This window comes from Trichosurus vulpecula, chromosome 1, assembly GCF_011100635.1.
Source record: "Trichosurus vulpecula isolate mTriVul1 chromosome 1, mTriVul1.pri, whole genome shotgun sequence".
Classification (NCBI taxonomy): domain Eukaryota; kingdom Metazoa; phylum Chordata; class Mammalia; order Diprotodontia; family Phalangeridae; genus Trichosurus; species Trichosurus vulpecula.
Window position 1 is genome coordinate 381,993,388 of NC_050573.1, and position 20,469 is coordinate 382,013,856.

The following is a 20,469-nucleotide window of genomic DNA, read 5'->3' on the forward strand; positions in this document are numbered from 1 at the left end:
GAAAGCCATGATCAAAAAAAGAGCCTAGATATCATCTTTCAAGAAATTATCAAGGAGAACTGCTCTGATATTCTAGAGCCACAGGGCAAAATAGAAATTGAAAGAATCTACCAATCACCTCCTCAAATAGATCCCAAAAAGAAATCTCCTAGAAATAGTCGCCAAATTCCAGAGCTCCCAGAACAAGGAGAAAATACTGCAAGCAGCCAGAAAGAAACAATTTGAGTATTGTGGAAACACAATCAGAATAACCCAAGATCTGGCAGCTTCTACATTAAGAGATTGAAGGGCTTGGAATACGATATTCCGGAGGTCAACGGAGCTAGGATTAAAACCAAGAATCACCTACCCAGCAAAACTGAGTATCATGCTCCAAGGCAAAATATGGATTTTCAATAAAATAGTGGACTTTCAAGCTTTCTGAGTCAAAAGACCAGAGCTGAATAGAAAATTTGACTTTCAAACACAAGAATCAAGAGAAGCATGAAAAGGTAATCAAGAAAAACAAATTGCAAGGGACTTACTGAAGTTGAACTGTTTTGTTTACATTCCTACATGGAAAGATGATGTGTAAGATTCATGAGACCTCAATATTAGGATAGCTGAAGGGAATATTTATATATATATATATATATAGATAGATATATAGATATATAGATAGATAGATAGATATAGATATGTTTATATATATGTTTATATATATATATGTGAGTGTGTGTGTATGTGTGTGTATATATATATATACACACACATATGTATGTGTATAGAGAGAGAGAGAGCGGGCACAGGGTGAGTTGAAGATGAAGGGAAGATATCTACAAGAAATAAAATAAAATTAAGGGATGAGAGAGGAATATATTGAGAGAGGAAGATAGGGAGAGATAGAATGGGGTAAATTATCTCGCATAAAAGTGGCAAGAAAGAGCAGTTCTGTAGGAAGGGAAGAGAAGGCAGGTGAGGGGGAATGAGTGAATCTTGCTCTCATCAGATTTCACCTGAGGAGGGAATACCATACATACTCAATTGGGTGACTTACCACACAGGAAAAAAGGAGGAAGAAGATAAAAAAAAGGAGGGACAATAGAAGGGAGGGCAGATGGGGGTGGAGGTAATAAAAAACAAACACTTTTGAAAGGGGACAGGGTCAAGGGAGAAAATCAATAAAAGGGGATAGGTTAGGAAGGAGCAAAATATAGTTAGTCTTTCACAACATGAGTATTGTGGAAGGGTTATACATAATGATATGCATGTGGCCTATGTTGAATTGCTTGACTTCTTAGGCAGGGTGGGTGGGAAGGGAAGAGGGGAGAGAATTTGGAACTCAAAGTTTTAAAAACAGATGTTCAAAAACAAAAAAAAGTTTTTGCATGCAACTAGGAAATAAGATACACAGGCAATGGGGCGTAGAAATTTATCTTGCCCTACAAGAAAGAAAGGGAAAAGGGGATGGAAGGGGAGTGGGTTGACAGAAGGGAGGGCTGACTGGGGAACAGGGCAACCAGAATATATGCCATCTTGGAGTGGGGGGGAGGGTAGAAATGGGGAGAAAATTTGTAATTCAAACTCTTGTGAAAATCAATGCTGAAAACTAAATATATTAAATTAAAAAAATGTAGAAAGCAAAACAAAAAAAAAATCAATGAGGAGGGGTTGCGGCCTAATCCTTGTGGGTGGAGGATGGGGCTGAGATGCCTGGGGCCCTGGTCTCCCTCACAGCTGCCCCCATGCACCTCCAGGCCCACCCTGGCCCAGGATCCTCTCCCTTCCTAGCAGCCACTGCCTCCCAGGGCCTCTGCACCAGCACCCTGCAACCCGCCGTTCAAAAATTCATAGACAAGCATGAATGGACATCAACTCAAAATGGTACGAACAGTGGGAATCAGCAATTTTGCACAGATGAGTTTGGAGCTTTGGAAAGTATGAAAGTTGCCAGTGAACTCTATTCTCCACTAACAGGAGAAGTAACTGAACTTAATGTAGTTCTTGCAGAACACCCAGGACTTGTCAACAAATCTTGTTATGAAGATGGTTATCTGATCAAGATGACTGAGCAACCCATCAGAACTTGATGAGTTGATGAGTGAGGATGCATATGAGAGATACATAAAAATCTATTGAGGACTGAACACTGGATCCCCAAACAAATTAGCATAAGAATACAGCCCAGTATAGTTTTGTCCTAAATTAGTAGTATATGGAAGGTTAGCAACTTAAACACTTCTGAAACAACACCATGGCATGGAAAAAAAATCTTAACTACTCAGAAATGACTGGATAGAAATGCTTTTTACTATTTGCATCTTTTGCACAACTTCTTCCTTGTAATTTCAAGTTAGTGTCTGTCTAGTTCTAAATTCATTGCATCATGTGTGGTAAAAATGAATTTTAAAACCATGTACTTCAGAGCTAGAATTTTATCTGTAAAAAGCCTTAAATCAGTAATGTAATGGCCAACTTCATCCATCACCAGTATTGTTCGAAATACATTTGGTTTTCTGTCCATGGGAATAATTTACTGAGATTGGTTAACTGGCTGGTGTCAGATACAGTACAATACCAACTTAATTTTTTAATAAACTGCTTGGCTGAAGCTATTTTATCAGATGAGGCTTCAACCTTGCAGCAGAACAGGTAATGAAATTTAATAAACTTTTTTAAAAACTAAAAAAAAAAAATCAACAAGGAACCCAAAGAGCTTCTGTTTATTTGGAATGGATATATACATACATATTTGTGTATGTGTATGTATACACACACAAATGTGGGGGTGGGAAACAAAGGGAAAGGGATAAGAAAGGGAGAGGAGGGGGAGAGAAAGATTTACCATATTAGAAATTAAAACTGATAAAACTTTAAAATATTTATTAATTCATTTAAAAATAGTAATAAATTAATTACATGCAAAAATAAACTTTTTGTGAAAAATAATTATTTTCTAAAATAAAAAAATTTAGTGAAGAGTGGCATTTTTTACATAGCTTCAACGTCTAGCTTTAAAAAAGCACTGTGTATTCTTATATCTGCTTCTGCATTCAATCTATTGTACTCTGTCGTTATAGTTGAAACACATGAAGAAAATTTGACCTCAAACAGATAAGTAGTTGGAAAAGGAAAGAATGTTTTAATAAGCAAATAAGGTATAACTACTGATTAAAACAGTTTTGACTTTGCAGATTCCCTTAAAGAGACATGAGGACCCCAAGGCATCCACACACGAACCACTAGACTAGATAATCTTTAAAGTATGCTCTAAATCTTTGATCCTATGAAGTAATGACTTACATATGAATAAGACACTATGTTACAAGGTAGAGATAAAAAGACAAAATCAGATAAAATCTATGGCTTGAAGTAGTTTACAATCTGGGGAGAACAAGACCATAAAAAATAATCTACATAAATCTACTAGAATAGAAAATAGAAAATAAATGCAAAAGTAAGGTCTAGTGAAGCCAGGGGAAACAGATAAAGTCCAATGACCAGGGAAGGTTTTATAGACAGAAAAAGTTCTGAGTTGTGCATTAACTGAAAGAAAAAACTTCAACAGAAAAGATGCAGCAAAGGGAAAATAATTCATAACAAGGAACAGGATGAAAAGAGACACAAAGACAAAAGGTGGCAGAACATGACCATCAGACAATGAGTTGTTCAGTTTGGCTGTAACACAATGTACATGGAGAGGAGCATTGTGATGACCAAAGATTAATTATTTTGGCTTCAAAATTAACTTTTTTTCCTAAAAATATATTTCCTAAACGAACACAAAACTAATCAAAGAACAAATCTGTCAAACATCATCAATTTGTTTTAAAGTCATAACCAATTAAAGATGAAGCAAGATGGCAAGAGCTGCAGGAAGTAGTACAAGTCTCTCCCCTCCCCCCAACCCAAAACACACACACACGCACACACATACACGACAAAAAAAAACCTTTCTCCAAACAGATCTAGAAAATAAAACAAACTGAATCCTGCAGGAAAATCCAAGAAAAAGTCACTATGAGTCATTTTTCAAGTCCAAAGTCAGCATAGAGAAATAGACAGAGAAGCCTGCAGACACTAGGGATGGGGTCTATATCCAGGAGCCCTTCATAGAGCACTCTAGCTCCCAGAGAGGGGCTGTGCACAAGGGCAATAGAAGGTTACAGAACCACATGGGACACTATGACAAGAATGGCTGTCATCCAGCAGCTTTAAAACCCACCATTCAGGTTTGTGATCACAGATCCAGGGAAGACAGAACCTGGCATTCCTGGATAAAAGCAGTCCTTAGGCCCCAGGATCTATACTCAGACAGGAGGCAGGTCAGAAGCAATAAGAAGCCATGTGGCCCAGACCCTAGGAGCAGAATGGTTTCTCAGATTCAGCTTCTAGTCTTCCTCCATATGAAGTTCACTAAACAATGAAGATTATTTGGGGGTTACAAATATATATGGCACATTGACCTATGCAAAATCACTTCATGAGGCTTCCTAAGAATTAAGATATTTAAAAAAAAAAACCAGAAAAGCCTCTCCTTACCTTCTCCAAATCTCCAATTAGTAAATTAATTCGGACTTCCAGTCTAACAGCTGTAGCCCAGAAATCCAAAGGGGATGGCGTCAGAACACAAAATTTGACATCAGGCCTAAATTCTAGGAGGCAGACATGGCCGATGGTATAGTAAGTAGCCAATTAAGTAAAATCTGAAGATCACCAGAAAAGTTAGGAGGCTTCAAGCAACTATTTAAATAATCAATAAATCATTCAATGAGTATTTATTAAGCAGCTATAATCTGCCAGGCACTTTGCTATGAGATGAATATACATAGACAAAAGAGATGATGGAAATATACATATAAGTGTCTACTATATACCAGGCAAAGTGTTCTATAAATATATAGTATCATCCTAGACAAAAGACAAAAATGAACTATCCATGCTCACATGAACTTTAGAGCCTACCAAAGGAGAAAACATGAACATATATAAGTGTTTATAGAATGGATATAAGTACAAGGACTATGAAGGGTAGAAGGATCAAGAAAATCTTCATGTAGAAGGTGATACTTAAGCTGAATCTTGAAGTAATCAAGGGAACATATGAGGGGAGATAAAGGAGGCGTGTCATCAAGCAAGGGAAATGATAACCAGAAATATATATATGGTACCACTAACGAAGATGATAAAAGTAGAAAGAAGACCTGGTTTAAAGAGGAAGATCAATTTGGCTTTGAGTTTGACAAGTTTGAGGTGAGAGTAAAATCTATACCAGGGATCTGCAGATACAAAACAAAAAGATTTACACAATAGAGATCTAAAAAACATCTAAGACAAGATCTTCAATACTGAAACATACCATCGTCCATGCATCAGGTATTTGTGGCTTATGCTCTGTCTCAAAATTTCCTTATGGAAGAGCTGACAGGAAAGGAAAATGACCAGTGTTGACACAGCCTCTAGTGATATTCCATATGTTATATCTCTGTGGAGAGAAGAGATAAAATATTTATCATTTTGAAGGATTAAGCTCTATTTCTGATTTCTAAATAGCAAAAACTGAATAACATCAATGTCAAACTTAAAATGTTTTCCTAGGGCATATTTTATATTTATGTGATAAACCTGAAAATCAAGAAAGAAAAAAGATGAAAATCTTTTTTCCAGATTTCAATTTTTATACAAGTACCAATTATTTCATCATTTCATTACTTCACAGGTTCAAAATCCCCTTATCCATAGTCATTATTAATGTTTTGCCTTGCGAATCCATTCTAGTATTTCTAGAAAGTCTGCTCTCTATTTTACTTTTACTACTTTAAACCCAAAAATAAACAGAACTCAAAAATAAAAAAAATTATAGAAAAAATGCTTTTTGAAGATAATTACTTCATAAACCCATTTCTCGACATTTCTAAACCACTCTATCAAAGCAAAGCCAACCCTGAATGACAAAAAAAAAAATACCTCAATGTCCTCGTACATGTTAGAAAGACTACCCTGGATTGGAAGCTGCTTTACTGTGTCTCCCAATCATTAAGGCTTTAATGAAACTTCTCAAGAAATTAGTTATAGTATTTTCTGTGGATGTTTCACCTCCAGAATCAAATAAAAAATCTTCTATTTCGGCATTCAAAAGCCTTCATGACCTGCTTCTCCCCAACCTTTCTAAAAGGAACTTCTTTTTAATCAAACAATAAACTTTATCTTAAACACCTCATAGGTGCCAGTAAAAGGCAATCCCTGCCCTCAGGGAACCCACAGTCTATGAGGGAGACAACAAGGAAAGAAATATATGCAAAGCAAGTTATATACAGGATAAATAGGAAATAATTAACAGAGAGAAGACAATGGAAATAAGAGGAGCTCAGGAGGATTTCCTATTAAAGGTAAGCTTTTAGCTGACACTTAAAGGAATCCAGGGAGATCAATGGTCAAAGTAGAAAAGAGAGACAATTACAGGCAAGGGGGACACCCAGAGAAAATGCCAGAGGCCAAGAGAGGAAGTGTCTTGTTCATAGAACAATCGGGAAGCCAGTGTCACTGAATTGACAAGTATGTTGGGGAGTAAAGCGTAAGAAGACTGGAATGGTAAGAGGGGGCTAGGTTATGAATGGCTATGAATGCCAAACAACATTTCATATTTGCTCCTGGAGGCAACAGGAAGCCAATAGAGTTTACTGGGCAGAGAAGGGGAAGGGTGACATGGTCTGATTGGTGCTTTAGCAAAACTGCTTTAGCGGCTGAATGACAATGGATTAGAGTGGAGAGAGACTTGAGGCAGGCAGAGCTATCACCAGGACATTGCAATGATCCACAGGTGAGGTAATAAGGGCCCACCCCAGAGTGGTGGCAGTGTTAGAGAAAAGACAGGAACATACTGGAGAGAAATGCTGCAAAGGTGAAATGGACAGGCTGTAGTAACAGCTGTGAGTAACAGTCCAAGTAAGAGCTTGGACAGACTTCAAGAGACAGCGTGCCATAGGGTCAAGAAGAGTCAGACACAACTGAACAACCGCTCAACAATGCCGACAGCTTAGATACGAGGAGTGAGAGATAACGAGGAATCCAGGATGACTCTTGGGTTATGGTTTATGGGTCTAAGAGACTGATAAAAGGAAAGGGAAAGAAGGAAAATGAGCTCATTGTTAGACACACAGAATTTAAGATCTACTGGAACCCAGGTCAGCAGAGGGACCGGGACAGAAGAAGTAGATTTGAAAATCATCAGCATAGAGATGGTAATTAAATCCACAGGAGCTGATGAGATCACCAAGTAAAGGAATATAGAGGGAAAAGAGGGGCCAGGAAGAACCCTGTAGGACACCTATGTTAGAAGGCATGATATGGAGGAGGCTCCAGCAAGGTAGACAGAGGAGGAACAGTCAAATAGGTAGGAAGAGAACTAGGGAAAGGATTGCCCTGAAAACCTAGAGAGAAGATGGTGTCAAGGAGGAGAGAGAGCAATCAACAATGTCCAAAGATGCAGACAGAGTAGGGAGAATGAGAACTGAGAAAACACCATTGGATTTGGCAACCAAGAGATCTTTCCAAGATCAAAAAAAGAGCCTAGACATCATTGTTCAAGAAATTATCAAGGAAAACTGCCCTGATATTCTAGAACCAGAGGGTAAAATAGAAATTGAAAGAATCCACAAATAGCCTCTTGAAAAAGATCCCAAAAGGAAAACTCCTAGGAATATTGTCACCAAATTCCAGAGCTCCCAGATCAAGAAGAAAATACTGCAAGCAGCCAGAAAGAAACAATCTGAGTATTGTGGAAATACAATCAGGATAACACAAAATCAAGCAGCTTCTACATTAAGGGATCGAAGAGCTTGGAAATGATGTTCTGGAGGTCAAAAGAGTTAGGATTAAAACCAAGAATCACCGACCCAGCAAAACTGAGTATAGTCCTGCAGGGGAAAAAATGGATTTTCAATGAAATAGAGGACTTTCAAGCATTCTTGATGAAAAGACCAGAGCTGAATAGAAAATCTGATTTTCAAATACAAGAATCAAGAGAAGCATGAAAAGAGAACAGGAAAGAGAAATCATAAGAGACTTATTAAAGTTGAACTGTTTACATTCCTACTTGGTAGTATGATATTTGTAACTCATGAGACCATTCTCAGTATTAGGGTAGTTGAAGGGAATATACATATATAATAGACAGAGAGCACAGGGTGAGTTGAATATGAAGTGATGATATCTAAAAAATAAAATTAAGGGGTGAGTGAGGAATATATTGGGAGAAGGAGAAAGTGAGAGATAGAATGGGGTAAATTATCTCCCATAAAAGAGGCAAGAAAACACTGTTATAATGGAAGGGAAGAGGGGGGAGGTAAAAGGGAATGAGTGAACCTTACTCTCATCAGATTTGGCTTAAGGAGAGAATAACAATACACACTCAATTGGGTATCTTACCCTACAGGGGAGAGACTTGAGGCAGGTAGGGCTACCTGTACAAGTAAGTAGGAGGGAAGGGGATAAGAGAGGGAGATGACAGAAGTGAGGACAGATTGGGGGAGAGGGTAGTCAGAAGCAAACACTTTTGAAAAAGGACATGGTAAAAAGGAGAAAAGTGAAAAAATGGGGGATGGGATAGGATGGAGGGAAATAGTCTTTCACAACATGAGTATTACAGAAGCATAACAATACATGTATAATCTATATTGAATTGCTTGCCTTTTCAAGGGGGAGGAAGGGAAGAAGGGAGAGAATTTGGAACTCAAAGTTCTAAAAACAAATGTTAAAAACTATTTTTACATGCAACTGGGAAATTAGATATACAGACAATGGGATATAGAAATCTATCTAGCCCTACAAGAAAGTAAGGGGGAAGGGGATGGGGAGGGTGGTGTTGATAGAAGGGAGGGCAGACTGGGGAAAGGGGCAACCAGAATACACGCCATCTTGGGGTGGGGGAAAGGGAGAGATGAGGAGAAAATTTGTAATGTAAAATCTTGTGGAAAAGAATGTTGAAAACTAAGAATAAATAAACTAATCTTAAAAAAAGAAGAAAGAAAGAATTTTTTAAAAAATAACATGAATAATGAATGAATATGGACTACATTACGTCCCAGAAATTTCAATCAAGCACTAGGTTAAAAATCTTAAGTGGTTTCCAGCATGGGACTGGGGAGTTTCTTATATGCACTTCTCATAGCTTGACCCTGGTGCATCATTTCTGAATTTGAATATTTGATTTTTCTCTTGGAAATAAGCCTTAGAAAACATTAAAAAAACTAAGAGATCATTGCTAATTTTAGAGAAATTATTTTCAGGGAAATGATAAGGTCAAAAGCCAGATTGTAAAGGGCTAAGAAAAAAGTGAGGAGAAAGTAGAGGCATCCATTGTAGAACGGCCTTTTGAAGGAGTTTAGCTACAAAGGGCAGAAGAGAAATAGGATAAGAATTAGTGCAGATGGAAAAATCAAGTGAGGGTTTTTCAGGATGGGAGACACATAGGCAAGTTTGCAGGCAGTAGGGAATGGGCTGGCAGACAGTGTGAAATTAAAAAACAAGTGATGAAGACGGGATGGAATGAGATCACTTGAACAGATAGAAGGGTCAGCCTTGGTAACGAGAAAGGTCATTTCATCATGTGAAACAGGAATGATGGAGGCGAGAGTGTCAAAAAGCATCTGAGTGATTAGAGATAAGGAAGTGGGGAGAAGAGGGATTTCATAGAGAATGGTTTTGATTTTTTCTGTAAAATATGAGGTATGGTTTTCAGACAGTGGAGGAGGAGGAGCTATGCAAGGTTTGAGGACAGATGAAAAGGTTTAGAAGAGCCACTGTGGAGAATGGGAGGTATAGTAGGATTGCCTAGCAGCAGCTGGGGTCCATTTGAGGTTACAGAACATAAATTTGTAGTGGATTCAGAACTGTTCTGTGATTTTCTCCATCTTCATTCAGCAGCACATGTGTAGGTGTTAAATGGTGGGAATGATCCAAGGCTAAAGCTCAGCAGGGCATAATCAGCAACATGAAAAGGGGGACAGGGGTTCAAGAAAGGAGGACAGTGTAGCCTTGAACTGGTTTACTTAAAGAGTCAAAATGGGGAGAACCGAAAAGAATGGTTAGTTCAGGGGAGATGCCCAGGGAGAGAATGGAAGGATTGAGAGACTGAAGGTCACAACGTAGATGAAGAGCAGGGTTATTATACAAGAGGAGGCAGAGGGAGGAAAAGCCAATAGATTATGGTCACATAAGGGAATTCCAGAATTCTGGAAGAAAAAAAGTGATACATCTGTGGGTAACAGTAAGATGAAGGTTGTAACCATCTTTGTGTATAGCTGGGTTGACGTGGAAAAACAGGTCATGGGAGAAGAGTAAACTGAGGAAGTTAGTGGTCAGGTTATTTGAGGGAGAATCAATATGTATGTTGAAGTCCTCTGGTATAAGGATATGAGTTGGGGGGAGAGAAAAATTGTAAGCCAGGTATCAAACTCATTGAGGAGAAAAGGTGAGTGACCTAAGGATCTGTAAACAATAGCTACCTGGATTTTGATTGGGTGGTAGATAAGAATAGCATGAACATTAAAGAAGAGAGACAGTGATAGAAAAAGGGCAAGAAACTAGACATGGCAATGGGGAACAAGTAGTAATACAACTCCCCTGCCTCAACCAATGAGCCAAGGAGAAGGAGTAAAGGTCACAGCCAACACAGGAAAGGGTGGTCAGAGAGGCTGTGTCACCTGGGAGAAGCCATGTTTCAATAACAGACAGTAGAAGAAAGTAGTGAGAGAAGAAAAGATTTAAAATGAAGGGAAGTTCACTGCCCATGGAACAGGTGTTCAAAGGGCACTGTGGAATGGCTGGGTGGAGTTTGGTTGAAACTTTAGACTAAGAGGGTTGAGGTGTATGGAAACGTGGAATCAAGTGATAGGGGTGAAGAATGGGGTTTGAATGATGATCTACAGAATTTCTGAGTCACTGGGTTATGGAGAATATGACCAGGTATGAGAATGCTCATCTTTGAATGGAGGGCACCATTCCTCTACCCTCAAAGGAAAAGTGCAGCGAAAGATAGGAAGACTGAAGTCAAAGCTGGTGTTACTCTTCTTTGCGCTAGAGGGTCTCCACATCCCAGTTGGGAGGTTGGCCAGCAGTAGGAGAAGGAAGATGCCCTGTACTAGAAAATGAAAGTGGTTGCTTCAGGGTGAATGGAAAATGCCCAGTCCTGCCCTTAGCAGACTTACCTCAGAGACATACTGAGATCATCAGGAGATGAAAAGGCTCAAGGTGTGAGCATGCACATGGTCTGAGGTATTCTCACCTTTTGCCTTATAGTCCTCCACCCCTATCCCTCACCCCTGCGTACTCTTCGATCTAGTGACACTGGCCTCCCACCTGTTCCCAGAACAAGACATTCCATCTCCCAATTCCAGACATTTTCACTAAATGGAATGTATGGAATGCTCTTCCTCTTCATTTCTGCCTCCTGATTTCCCTGGCTTTGTCCAAGTGTCAGCTAAAATCTCTCCTGGCACAGGAAGCCTTTCACTAGCATCCTTAATTCTAGTGTCTTCTCTCCATTGATTATTTTCAATCTATCCTGTATATTGTGAGCTTCTTGAGAGTAAGGTCTATATTTTGCCTTTTCTTGTATCCTTAGCACAATGCCTGTGCTAACTCCAAATTTGTATTGGTACAAAATGTTTACTGATGGACTAATTTTTATAAGAAACAGACATGGCTAATTTGCAGTAGACCTTTAGCTTAATCTGGAGCATGAAGCCAATTAAATGTCACAATATATCTCCTAGCTCAATGGTGTCAAATTCAAATGGAATCAGCATCCTGTTGGCCACTTAATGACTTATAAAACCACAAATAAACATTATCTCTGTTGCACTGTATTTTTAATTTACTTTGTTAAATATTTCCCAATGACATTTGAATCAGGACACCTCTGTTCAAGCCTCATATTCTATTATCAACATTCATGTTACCTAAAAAGCTCTTTCAATTAGTCCCCCCAATGGACATCAATTTTATCTTTATCCATTATTGTAATCTTAACGAAAGTTGAGAAATTAAATGTTCCCTCAAAATGTGAAATTTTAATTTGTAGTTATTCATACTGTTATTTAACCTCCACAGTATTCTGACATTTAGACTGTTTTCAGAAAGCTTCTTAAAATAGATAAGTGAATGGAGAAAATATGATTTAAAGTCACTAATGAGGGCCTGCCTGTTGCCCATTCTTACTTTTCCAGCCTTCAAATGCAGAGCTAATGAGAAATTTAATTTTTATCACCCTCAAAGTGAATTGCTGACTAGATTTAAACTACTGGATTTCTGGATTAGTGGGCATTTCTTACACTTATTATTTCCTGTGGCCCTATTTTGAGGTGCTATTATTAAAAGTATAAAAAAGTAGAATAATTTTAGTGTGCCTCTGGATGCTAAATATTCAGAGACATTAATACTTTTGAAAAGAAATCTGTAATTCATACTTTATAATACTATAAAATATAATGTCAATCTGATACAAATATTCTATAAGAGTAGTAGATCTTTAGATTAGGAAACTGCTTTCACTTTAATTTCTCTCTTTGTGGAGTCCTAAAGAAGTCCATCTTAGGTTTAACAGCTTAAAACTATACTAAGACTAGTGGACTGACCTGTATATAAGGCACATCTAATTTGACATACTCTGCACAATTTTATTGCTCAGTCATTTTCAGTCATGTCTGACTTTTTGTGATCCCATCTGGGTGTAGTTTGCCATTTCTTTCTCCAACTCATTTTATAGCTTAGTAAGTGTCTGAGGCCAGATTTGAACTCAGGAAGATGAATCTACCTGACTCCAGGCCAAGCACTCTATCTATTACACCACCTAGCTGCCCTTCAATTCATGGTATCAACATTATAATGCTTAATTTTAAAAGCCTTTTTTTAAAAAATAATATTCTTCCATTCTATATCACACATGAGTATAACAGAATTTTAGTGCTAGAAAGCACCTGGGATTGACTGCCTCCTACTAATATTTAACCCTTGATTCCATCCTTTTCTTCTATTTCAAGCAGACTACCCCACCAATTCTATTCCTTCCTGTCTGTAATCTTCAGTCTCTCACTATCTACTGATTTCTTTGCAGTCTATAACAATGCCACTTTCCCCAATTTGCCCCATCCTAAAAAAAACCAAACCAACCAAAAAAAACCCCACCCTCACTAGACCCTAAAACGATCACACTCTATCTTTCCTCCCTTTTACTGTTAAATTCCTAGAAGGGGAAAGTGGCCTAAACACTCCACTTCTACTTCCTCTCCTCTTACTCACTCCTCAACTCCCTAGAATCTAGCTTCCAATTTCATCACTCAACTGAAAACAATGACCTTCTAAATGACAAATGGCCTTTTCTCAATCCTCATCCTTCTGGATTTTTCTGTAGCCTCAGACACCACTGATTGCATACTCCCCTTGGACACTTTCTCTCTCTCGACTTTTGTGACGCCATTCTGTTAGTTATCTTTCCTCCATATCTCTTCACAGTTTCTCAGGCTCCTTTGCTGAAACATTATATACAGGGTGTCCCAAAAGTCTCAGTGCAGTGGGGGCATAGTGAATAGAGAAGTAGCCTCCAACTATGTGAGAACTGGGTTCAAACCCCACACATAACCGCTACATGTTTTCTTACCAAAAGAATATAAGCTCCTTAAGGGCAGGGACTACTTTATTTTTGTCTTTGTATCCCCACAACATAGCACAGTGCCTTACACACATTAGGTTCTTAATAAATATTTGTTGATTGAATCTAAGAAAAAAAAATCTTTTGGTCTTTGTCAAGTTTGTTTTGTGGTATTAAAAAAAAAAAAACTTCTATAGACAACCACTGTCAGGCCACCAGATACACCTGGGTAGACACCACACCACCCTGGATCTTCAGTTTGTCCAACAGTAAATCCAGAGTTTGACTAACATTTTGGTTTGTGTAAATCCACTCCTCCACCAAAAACGTTCCTATCTCATCAATGACATCAGGATTCATTCAGTCATTCAAGTTCACAAATTTGCTGTTAACCTTGACTCCTCACTTCCACCACCCCAAATATTCAATCGGTTACCAAACCTTTTTATTTCTACCCTTACAGCCTTTCTTGCATCCTTCTCTCTATTCACAGTCTACTAACTCTCTAGACTACTACAACAGTCTCTTATTTGGTTTTTCTGTCTTGCCCGTTCCCCTCTTCAATGCATCCTCCATGAAGCTGCCAAAAAAATGCTTTAAGTGCAAATCTGTCTGCCTCTCACTGCTCAATCAACTGCAGGTGGCTCCCAATTTATTGCCTCTAGGATCAAATATAATTGTCACAAGTTGGCTCCGGCCGACTTTTACAGTCGTCTTATACATGACTCTCCTTCATGCTCTCTATGATCCAGTCAAATTGCCCTTTTGGTTGTTCATCACATGACACAGCATCTTTGCTCCTTTGACCGAAATGGCCCCCATGCACTCCCCTCCTCCTCTCAGTCTTTCAGAATCCCATTTTTCTTTCAAAGCTCGAATCAAGTATTTTCTTCTTCTATACAATGCCTTAACTGAACCCCACAACTGCTGGTACTTTCGACCCTTTGACTGTTGTTGTACAGTCGTTTTGCAGTATTGTCCAACTCTTCTTCGTGGCCTCTTTTGGGGTTTTCTTGGGAAAGATATTGGAGTGGTTTTCCATTTCTTTCCTTCCTTATTTTACAGATGAGGAAAATGAGGCAAACTGAGGGTTAAGTGACTTGTCCAGGGTCACACAGCTATTTAAATGTCTGAGGCCAGAGTTGAACTCAGAAAGATGACTCTTCCTGACTCCAGGCCCAGTATTCTATCCACTGTACCACCTACCTGCCCTTCAACTACCCAGTATTTTTGCACATATTTTGTAAGCAGTTAAGAAATGTATGTGTTGTCTCCATAAAACTGTAAAATCTTTGAGGGAAGGGACTGTTTGCTTTTGTGTCTTTGTACCTCACACCCATTTAACACAGGGCCTGTCATATATTAGGTACATAAAAGGCATTGTTGATTGACATCAGTCTAATGATGACATATGGCTTCCTAATATGAGAACCATATCATTTCTTTTTGGGATCTATTTGAGGAGGCGATCAATGGATTCTTTCAATTTCTATTTTGCCCTGTGGCTCTAGAATATCAGGGCAGTTCTCCTTGATCATTTCGTGAAAGATGATATCTAGGCTCTTTTTTTGATCATGGCTTTCAGGTAGTCCAATAATTTTTAAATTCTCTCTCTTGGATCTATTTTCCAGGTCAGTGGTTTTTCCAATGAGATATTTCACATTATCTTCCATTTTTTCATTCCTTTGGTACTGTTTTATAATATCTTGATTTCTCATAAAATCACTAGCTTCCACTTGCTCCAATCTAATTTTTAAAGTAGTATTTTCTTCAGTGGTCTTTTGGACCTCCTTTTCCATTTGGCTAATTCTGCCTTTCAAGGCATTCTTCTCCTCATTGGCTTTTTGGAGCTCTTTTGCCATTTGAGTTAGTCTATTTTTTAAGGTGTTGTTTTCTTCAGTGTATTTTTCAGTATTTTTTTGGGTCTTCTTTAGCAAGTCATTGACTTGTTTTTCATGGTTTTCTCGCATCCTTCTCATTTCACTTCCCAATTTTTCCTCTACTTCTCTAACTTGCTTTTCCAAATCCTTTTTAAGCTCTTCCATGGCCTGGGACCAGTTCATGTTTTTCTTGGAGGCTATTGGTGTAGGCTCTTGCACTTTGTTGACTTCTTTAGGCTGTATGTTTTGGTCTTCTTTGTCAGCAAAGAAAGAATGCAAAGTCTGAGGCTGAATCTCAGTGCGTTTTCGCTGCCTGGCCATATTCCCAGCCAACTAACTTGACCTTTGAGTTTTTCAGTGGGGTATGACTGCTTGTAGACTAGAGAGTTCTATGTTCCACGTTTGGGGGGGAAATGCCAGCTCTGCCACACCAGCACTGCTCCTTCCCCAACCCCCAACCCGGACTGGGCTTAGATCTTCAGCAGGCTGTTGCACTCCTGCTCTGATCTGCCACTTAATTCCTCCCACCAGGTGGGCCTGGAGCCGGAAGTAACAACAGCTGTAGCTGCCCCACCTCTGCTGCCCCCGGGGCTGGAAGCCGAACCGCGAACTCCTTCTGCGAACTCCTTCTACTCCCGCAGCTTTTCCCACTAACCTTCTCCGCAGTCTTTGGTGTTTGTGGGTTAAGGAGTCCGGTAACTGCCACAGCTCACTGATTCAGGGCGCTAGGGCCCCCTCCGCCCGGCTTCTGGTCTGGATGATCCACGCCGCTCAGGCTGGGCTCTGCTCCACTCCGTTCCCAGCTCCCAGCTCCGTGTGGGATAGACCTCACCCAGAGACCATCCAGGCTGTCCTGGGCTGCAGCCCTGCTTCCCTCTGCTGTTTTGTGGGTTCTGCCATTCTAGAATTGGTTCAGAGCCATTTTTTATAGGTTTTTGGAGGGACTCGGTAGGGAGCTCACACTAGTTCCTGCTTACCAGCTGCCATCTTGGCTCCGCCCCCCAACCATATCATTTCTTTCCACCACTGACCTGTCCGTGATCTAGGACAGGTAATACAATGTAACAAGAACCATGAAATTTCCAAAATTTGTCAAATTTTGGTTGATAAAAACTTTTGGTAACACTCACTTAACTCAGGCAAAAAGGGGAAACATCCTAAGATCCTCCATGACATTGCTTCCTGCCTGATAATACTAGAGAACATCTGGGGAAGCCTTGAATTTCTTGGGGAGTTTCAGCCACTATAGGTACTATTTCAAAACAGCAAATAGTGAGGATTTTTGTTCAATACTGACAGTGGTTGAATTCCAAAATATATTCCGAAATCTATCAATTACATTATGGTCATTCTGGTGGGAATATTATAGTTCCTGAATATCAATTCTTTTTATGCAAAGCTTTATAAAATGAAAAGTCAAAGAATACTTCCTAATTAAGTTTGGCAGCCAAAAAAAATTATTCATTATTTTTGAATTGTATCGAACTTAGGTTCCGCTTATGCCATGTCAGGACCACCCATCAATAATGTGAAAAAAAAAGATTTAGTGCTTAGAGTATAAAATTTTGAACTCTCACCAGTGTCTGGTTATCAGTATCAAGACATAAAGTACAACAGATAGAAGGGAACATAATCATTTCTCTTGGATTCAGTCCCAAACACACCACTGAGGCAAACAAGTATACTGGCAACTATATAATACAATAGGTATAGCTGCCTAGAAAGACTTGGGAAATGTCCCAAATACATACTCAAGAATCACAGACTGAAATCAAAGAGCACAATTCTTGACCCTCCTTGTCCCATGTTTCTTAATGTAAACTACCTACGTACATACATATATGCATATGTGTATATATATATGAATATATATATATATAAATATATACAGAGAGTGAGAAAGAGAGAGAGAGAGAGACAGAGCGTGAGCTATATAGCAACCCTAACTCTGTAGAATAGTGGAAAATAAACATATTGAGAAAATGCTACATTTGAATCAGATCACTCTGAGACTCAGTTTCCAGAGTTGTAAACAGGGAAAATAATACTTGTGTTTCCATCACAGAGCTGCTATGAGTCCCAAATGAAATAATACATATAACATTTTTTTCAAATTTAAAGGGGCTATGTAAATGTTACTGAAATATTAAAATCAATACCAACATAATGACAACAAAAAGAATGACACAAAGTAAATGACATCTTAGTTACTTTATATATCCAAGATAAAAATATTTGAACCTGTTAGGCAATTGAGTCTTATTTAATTATTATGTGATTTATTTTTTTTTTAGAAAATCATCCTTGAAACACTTTATGCCTTTTAAAATACATTCATGATTTTTTTGGTAGTGAAAGTGGGAGAATTTTTAAGACAACTGAAAATACCTATATTTAATAATTTGAGAAAATCTATAGGATAAGACCATACAACGTAAAATTATAAGGTAATGGCAATTTCATCAATCCCAATTTTTTAAATATCATCTGCTACATGTATTTCCTCCTCCTTCACCTTTCCTGACACTGATCTCTAGTCCTCCCCCTACCTTTGTGAATGTTCCTGCGCTCAGTCTTCTTTGCTATATTATATCCAGCTACTTACTGACCTTTTGCCATGGGTGTTTCAAAGTCTCTGTACCAGGCCTTCTTCTCCCCCTCTATACCCTCCATCTGAATAATGATGTCAGCTCCCATGGATTCAATTATCTTCATGCAGATAACTCCCAAATCTACCTATCCAGCCTTTATTTCTCTTTTGAGGTCCCCTTCTGTATCACCTGTTAGACTTCCCCAGTTGGAAAGGCCATCAGGATCTCAAACTCAAGACAGCCAAAAAAGAACTATTATAACACCTCTACTTCAAACTTCGCTATTTCTGTTGAACATAGAACTATCTTCCGAGTCAACCAGCCTTGAAACCACAGAGTCATTCCGGATTTCACAATTCCTCTCATCCCCCCATATCCAATTAGTTCAAAAATCTTGACATTTCTACATCCACAAAATATCCCAACTCTAATCTTCTCTCAGGACTCCTATGGCCACCCCCTTAGTTCAGGTGTTCATTACCTGTCACCTGGACTATTGCCACAGAATCCTCACTACACTCCAGGTTTCCGATCTCTCCCCTCTCCAAACCATCCTCTGCACAGTGACCAAAATTAAATGCACTGAAGTACAACTATGACAATGTTCTTTTTCTGCTCAAGCACCTTCACTGGTTATCGACTGCCTCGGAAATAAAATACAAATTCTTCAACTTGACATTTAAAGTCCTTCAACAACTAAGTTGAACTGACCTTTCTAGGCTTATTGTATGTTATTCTTTTTGCCTTCTAGACAAACTGGCCTACTCAACATGCCATTTCCCATCTCTGCCTCTGCGCCTCAGGCTGATCTGAATGACCTGAAAGGCATTCCCTCCTGTTATCCATCCCCTAGAATCCCTAGCTTCCTTCAAGGTACAGTTCATGCACCAACATCTAGAGAAAGCCTTTCCTAGCCGCCTTAGTTGGTTATGCGCTCTCCCTCTTCAAATTATACATGTACTTAGTATAGGATTATATTTCATACTCTGAGAATCCAAGGAGTCACCTGGTCTAACTCCCTCATGTTACAGTTAAAAGGAAACTGAGGTCCAAAGAAGTAAAAAGACTTGATCAAAGTCAGTGAGGTATTTAATATTAGAGATGGTGCCTTTCGTAAAGTGGCAATTAATAAATGTTTTTTGAAGCATTGAGATGAAGTAGCCCAAAGGACACTAGAAAGATATACAAACATGAGTAGACCACAGCCTATTTTCAACAATTACTTGTCATAAACCAGAAATGTCATAAAAGCCAACACTTAAGAAATGTGTGACTGGAAAAGGAGGTGTGCCAATGATGTCATAAGAAAGAAACTCAACAAAAAGACAGTACTACCAACAAGAAGTCGTTGATACTACTAAAGCATCAAAAGAACCAGATGAAAGCCTCCAGTTCACTGAATGTATCCCCTATGAAGAATTAAAAGACATATAAGAATCACACTGGAAGAAGAAGATATGGGAGGATTTAGATCTACATCAGTAGAGGAAGGACATAGCATTGAAATCAAAAAGTTAAAAGATCAAGGCATCATATAATTATATCAACATATTTTTTAAAAGCTGTTCAAAGATATATCTACCTATGTCAAAAAAAAACCGTAAAGCATAGGAATAAATGGAGCATTCCTGAATATGTTACACAGTATCTTTCTAAAACCAAGAACTAACATTATTTGTAATGGAGAAATGAAAAAGGCCATTCCAGTAAGATCAGGAATGAAGAAAGGGTGTCCATTATCATTGCTATTATTTGATATAGTACTAGAAATGCTTGCTATAGCTATAAGAAAGGAAAAATAGAGGAAAAGAACATAAGCAAATAGGAAACAAGATGTTACTTTTTAAAGATGATAAGATGTCTTACTTAGAGAGCTCTAGAAATTCAACTAAAATTCACTGAAACCTTACTAAAGCAGCAGGATATACAATAAATACAATTATTATTTTTATTATTACACAAACAAAATTATCAGCCTTTTCATATATTACCAAAAAGACCCAGCAGGTAGAGATTTTTTCACAAATTGCTTTCAAAATAAGTATAGAAAGTATAAAATAACTGGGAGTATAGCTAGCAAGACACAAAAAGAAATTATATAAATACAACAGAAAAGTACTCTTTACAGAAAAAAAATAAGTAATTGGAAATATTAACTGCTCAAGTTTAGGCCATGCCAATATAATAAAAATGACAATACCACTGAAATTAATTTACAGATTAGTGCCATACCAATCAACCTCCCAGAGGATTTAACAGAATGGGCGGGGGGGAGGGGGGGGCGGATTCCTCTGGAGGAACAAAAGGTCACAAATCTTAAGGAAAATGATGTGGAAAAAAGTAGCAAGGAAAGGGGCCAAAGAGTACTAGA

General features: G+C 38.5%; 2 protein-coding genes across 3 annotated transcripts in view; one reads left to right on the forward strand and one right to left on the reverse strand.

The window, feature by feature from the left end:
* Positions 1-20,469, reverse strand: part of DYM (dymeclin) — a 622,593-nt gene that overhangs the window by 471,577 nt on the left and 130,547 nt on the right. For both annotated transcript variants that reach the window (XM_036759110.1, XM_036759118.1), the window contains exon 7: positions 5,339-5,464. In XM_036759110.1, the coding sequence (XP_036615005.1) occupies positions 5,339-5,464 (126 nt within the window). The remainder of the gene's footprint in view (positions 1-5,338; positions 5,465-20,469) is intronic.
* Positions 1,689-2,069, forward strand: LOC118849985 (glycine cleavage system H protein, mitochondrial-like). The gene has a single exon (XM_036759132.1). It carries the CDS (start codon positions 1,689-1,691, stop codon positions 2,067-2,069), a length of 381 nt encoding a protein of 126 aa, XP_036615027.1.

Coding starts and splice junctions, on each gene's coding strand:
- LOC118849985 (XM_036759132.1), top strand. CDS start 1,689: ATGCCTGGGGCCCTGGTCTCCCTCACAGCTGCCCCCATGCACCTCCAG.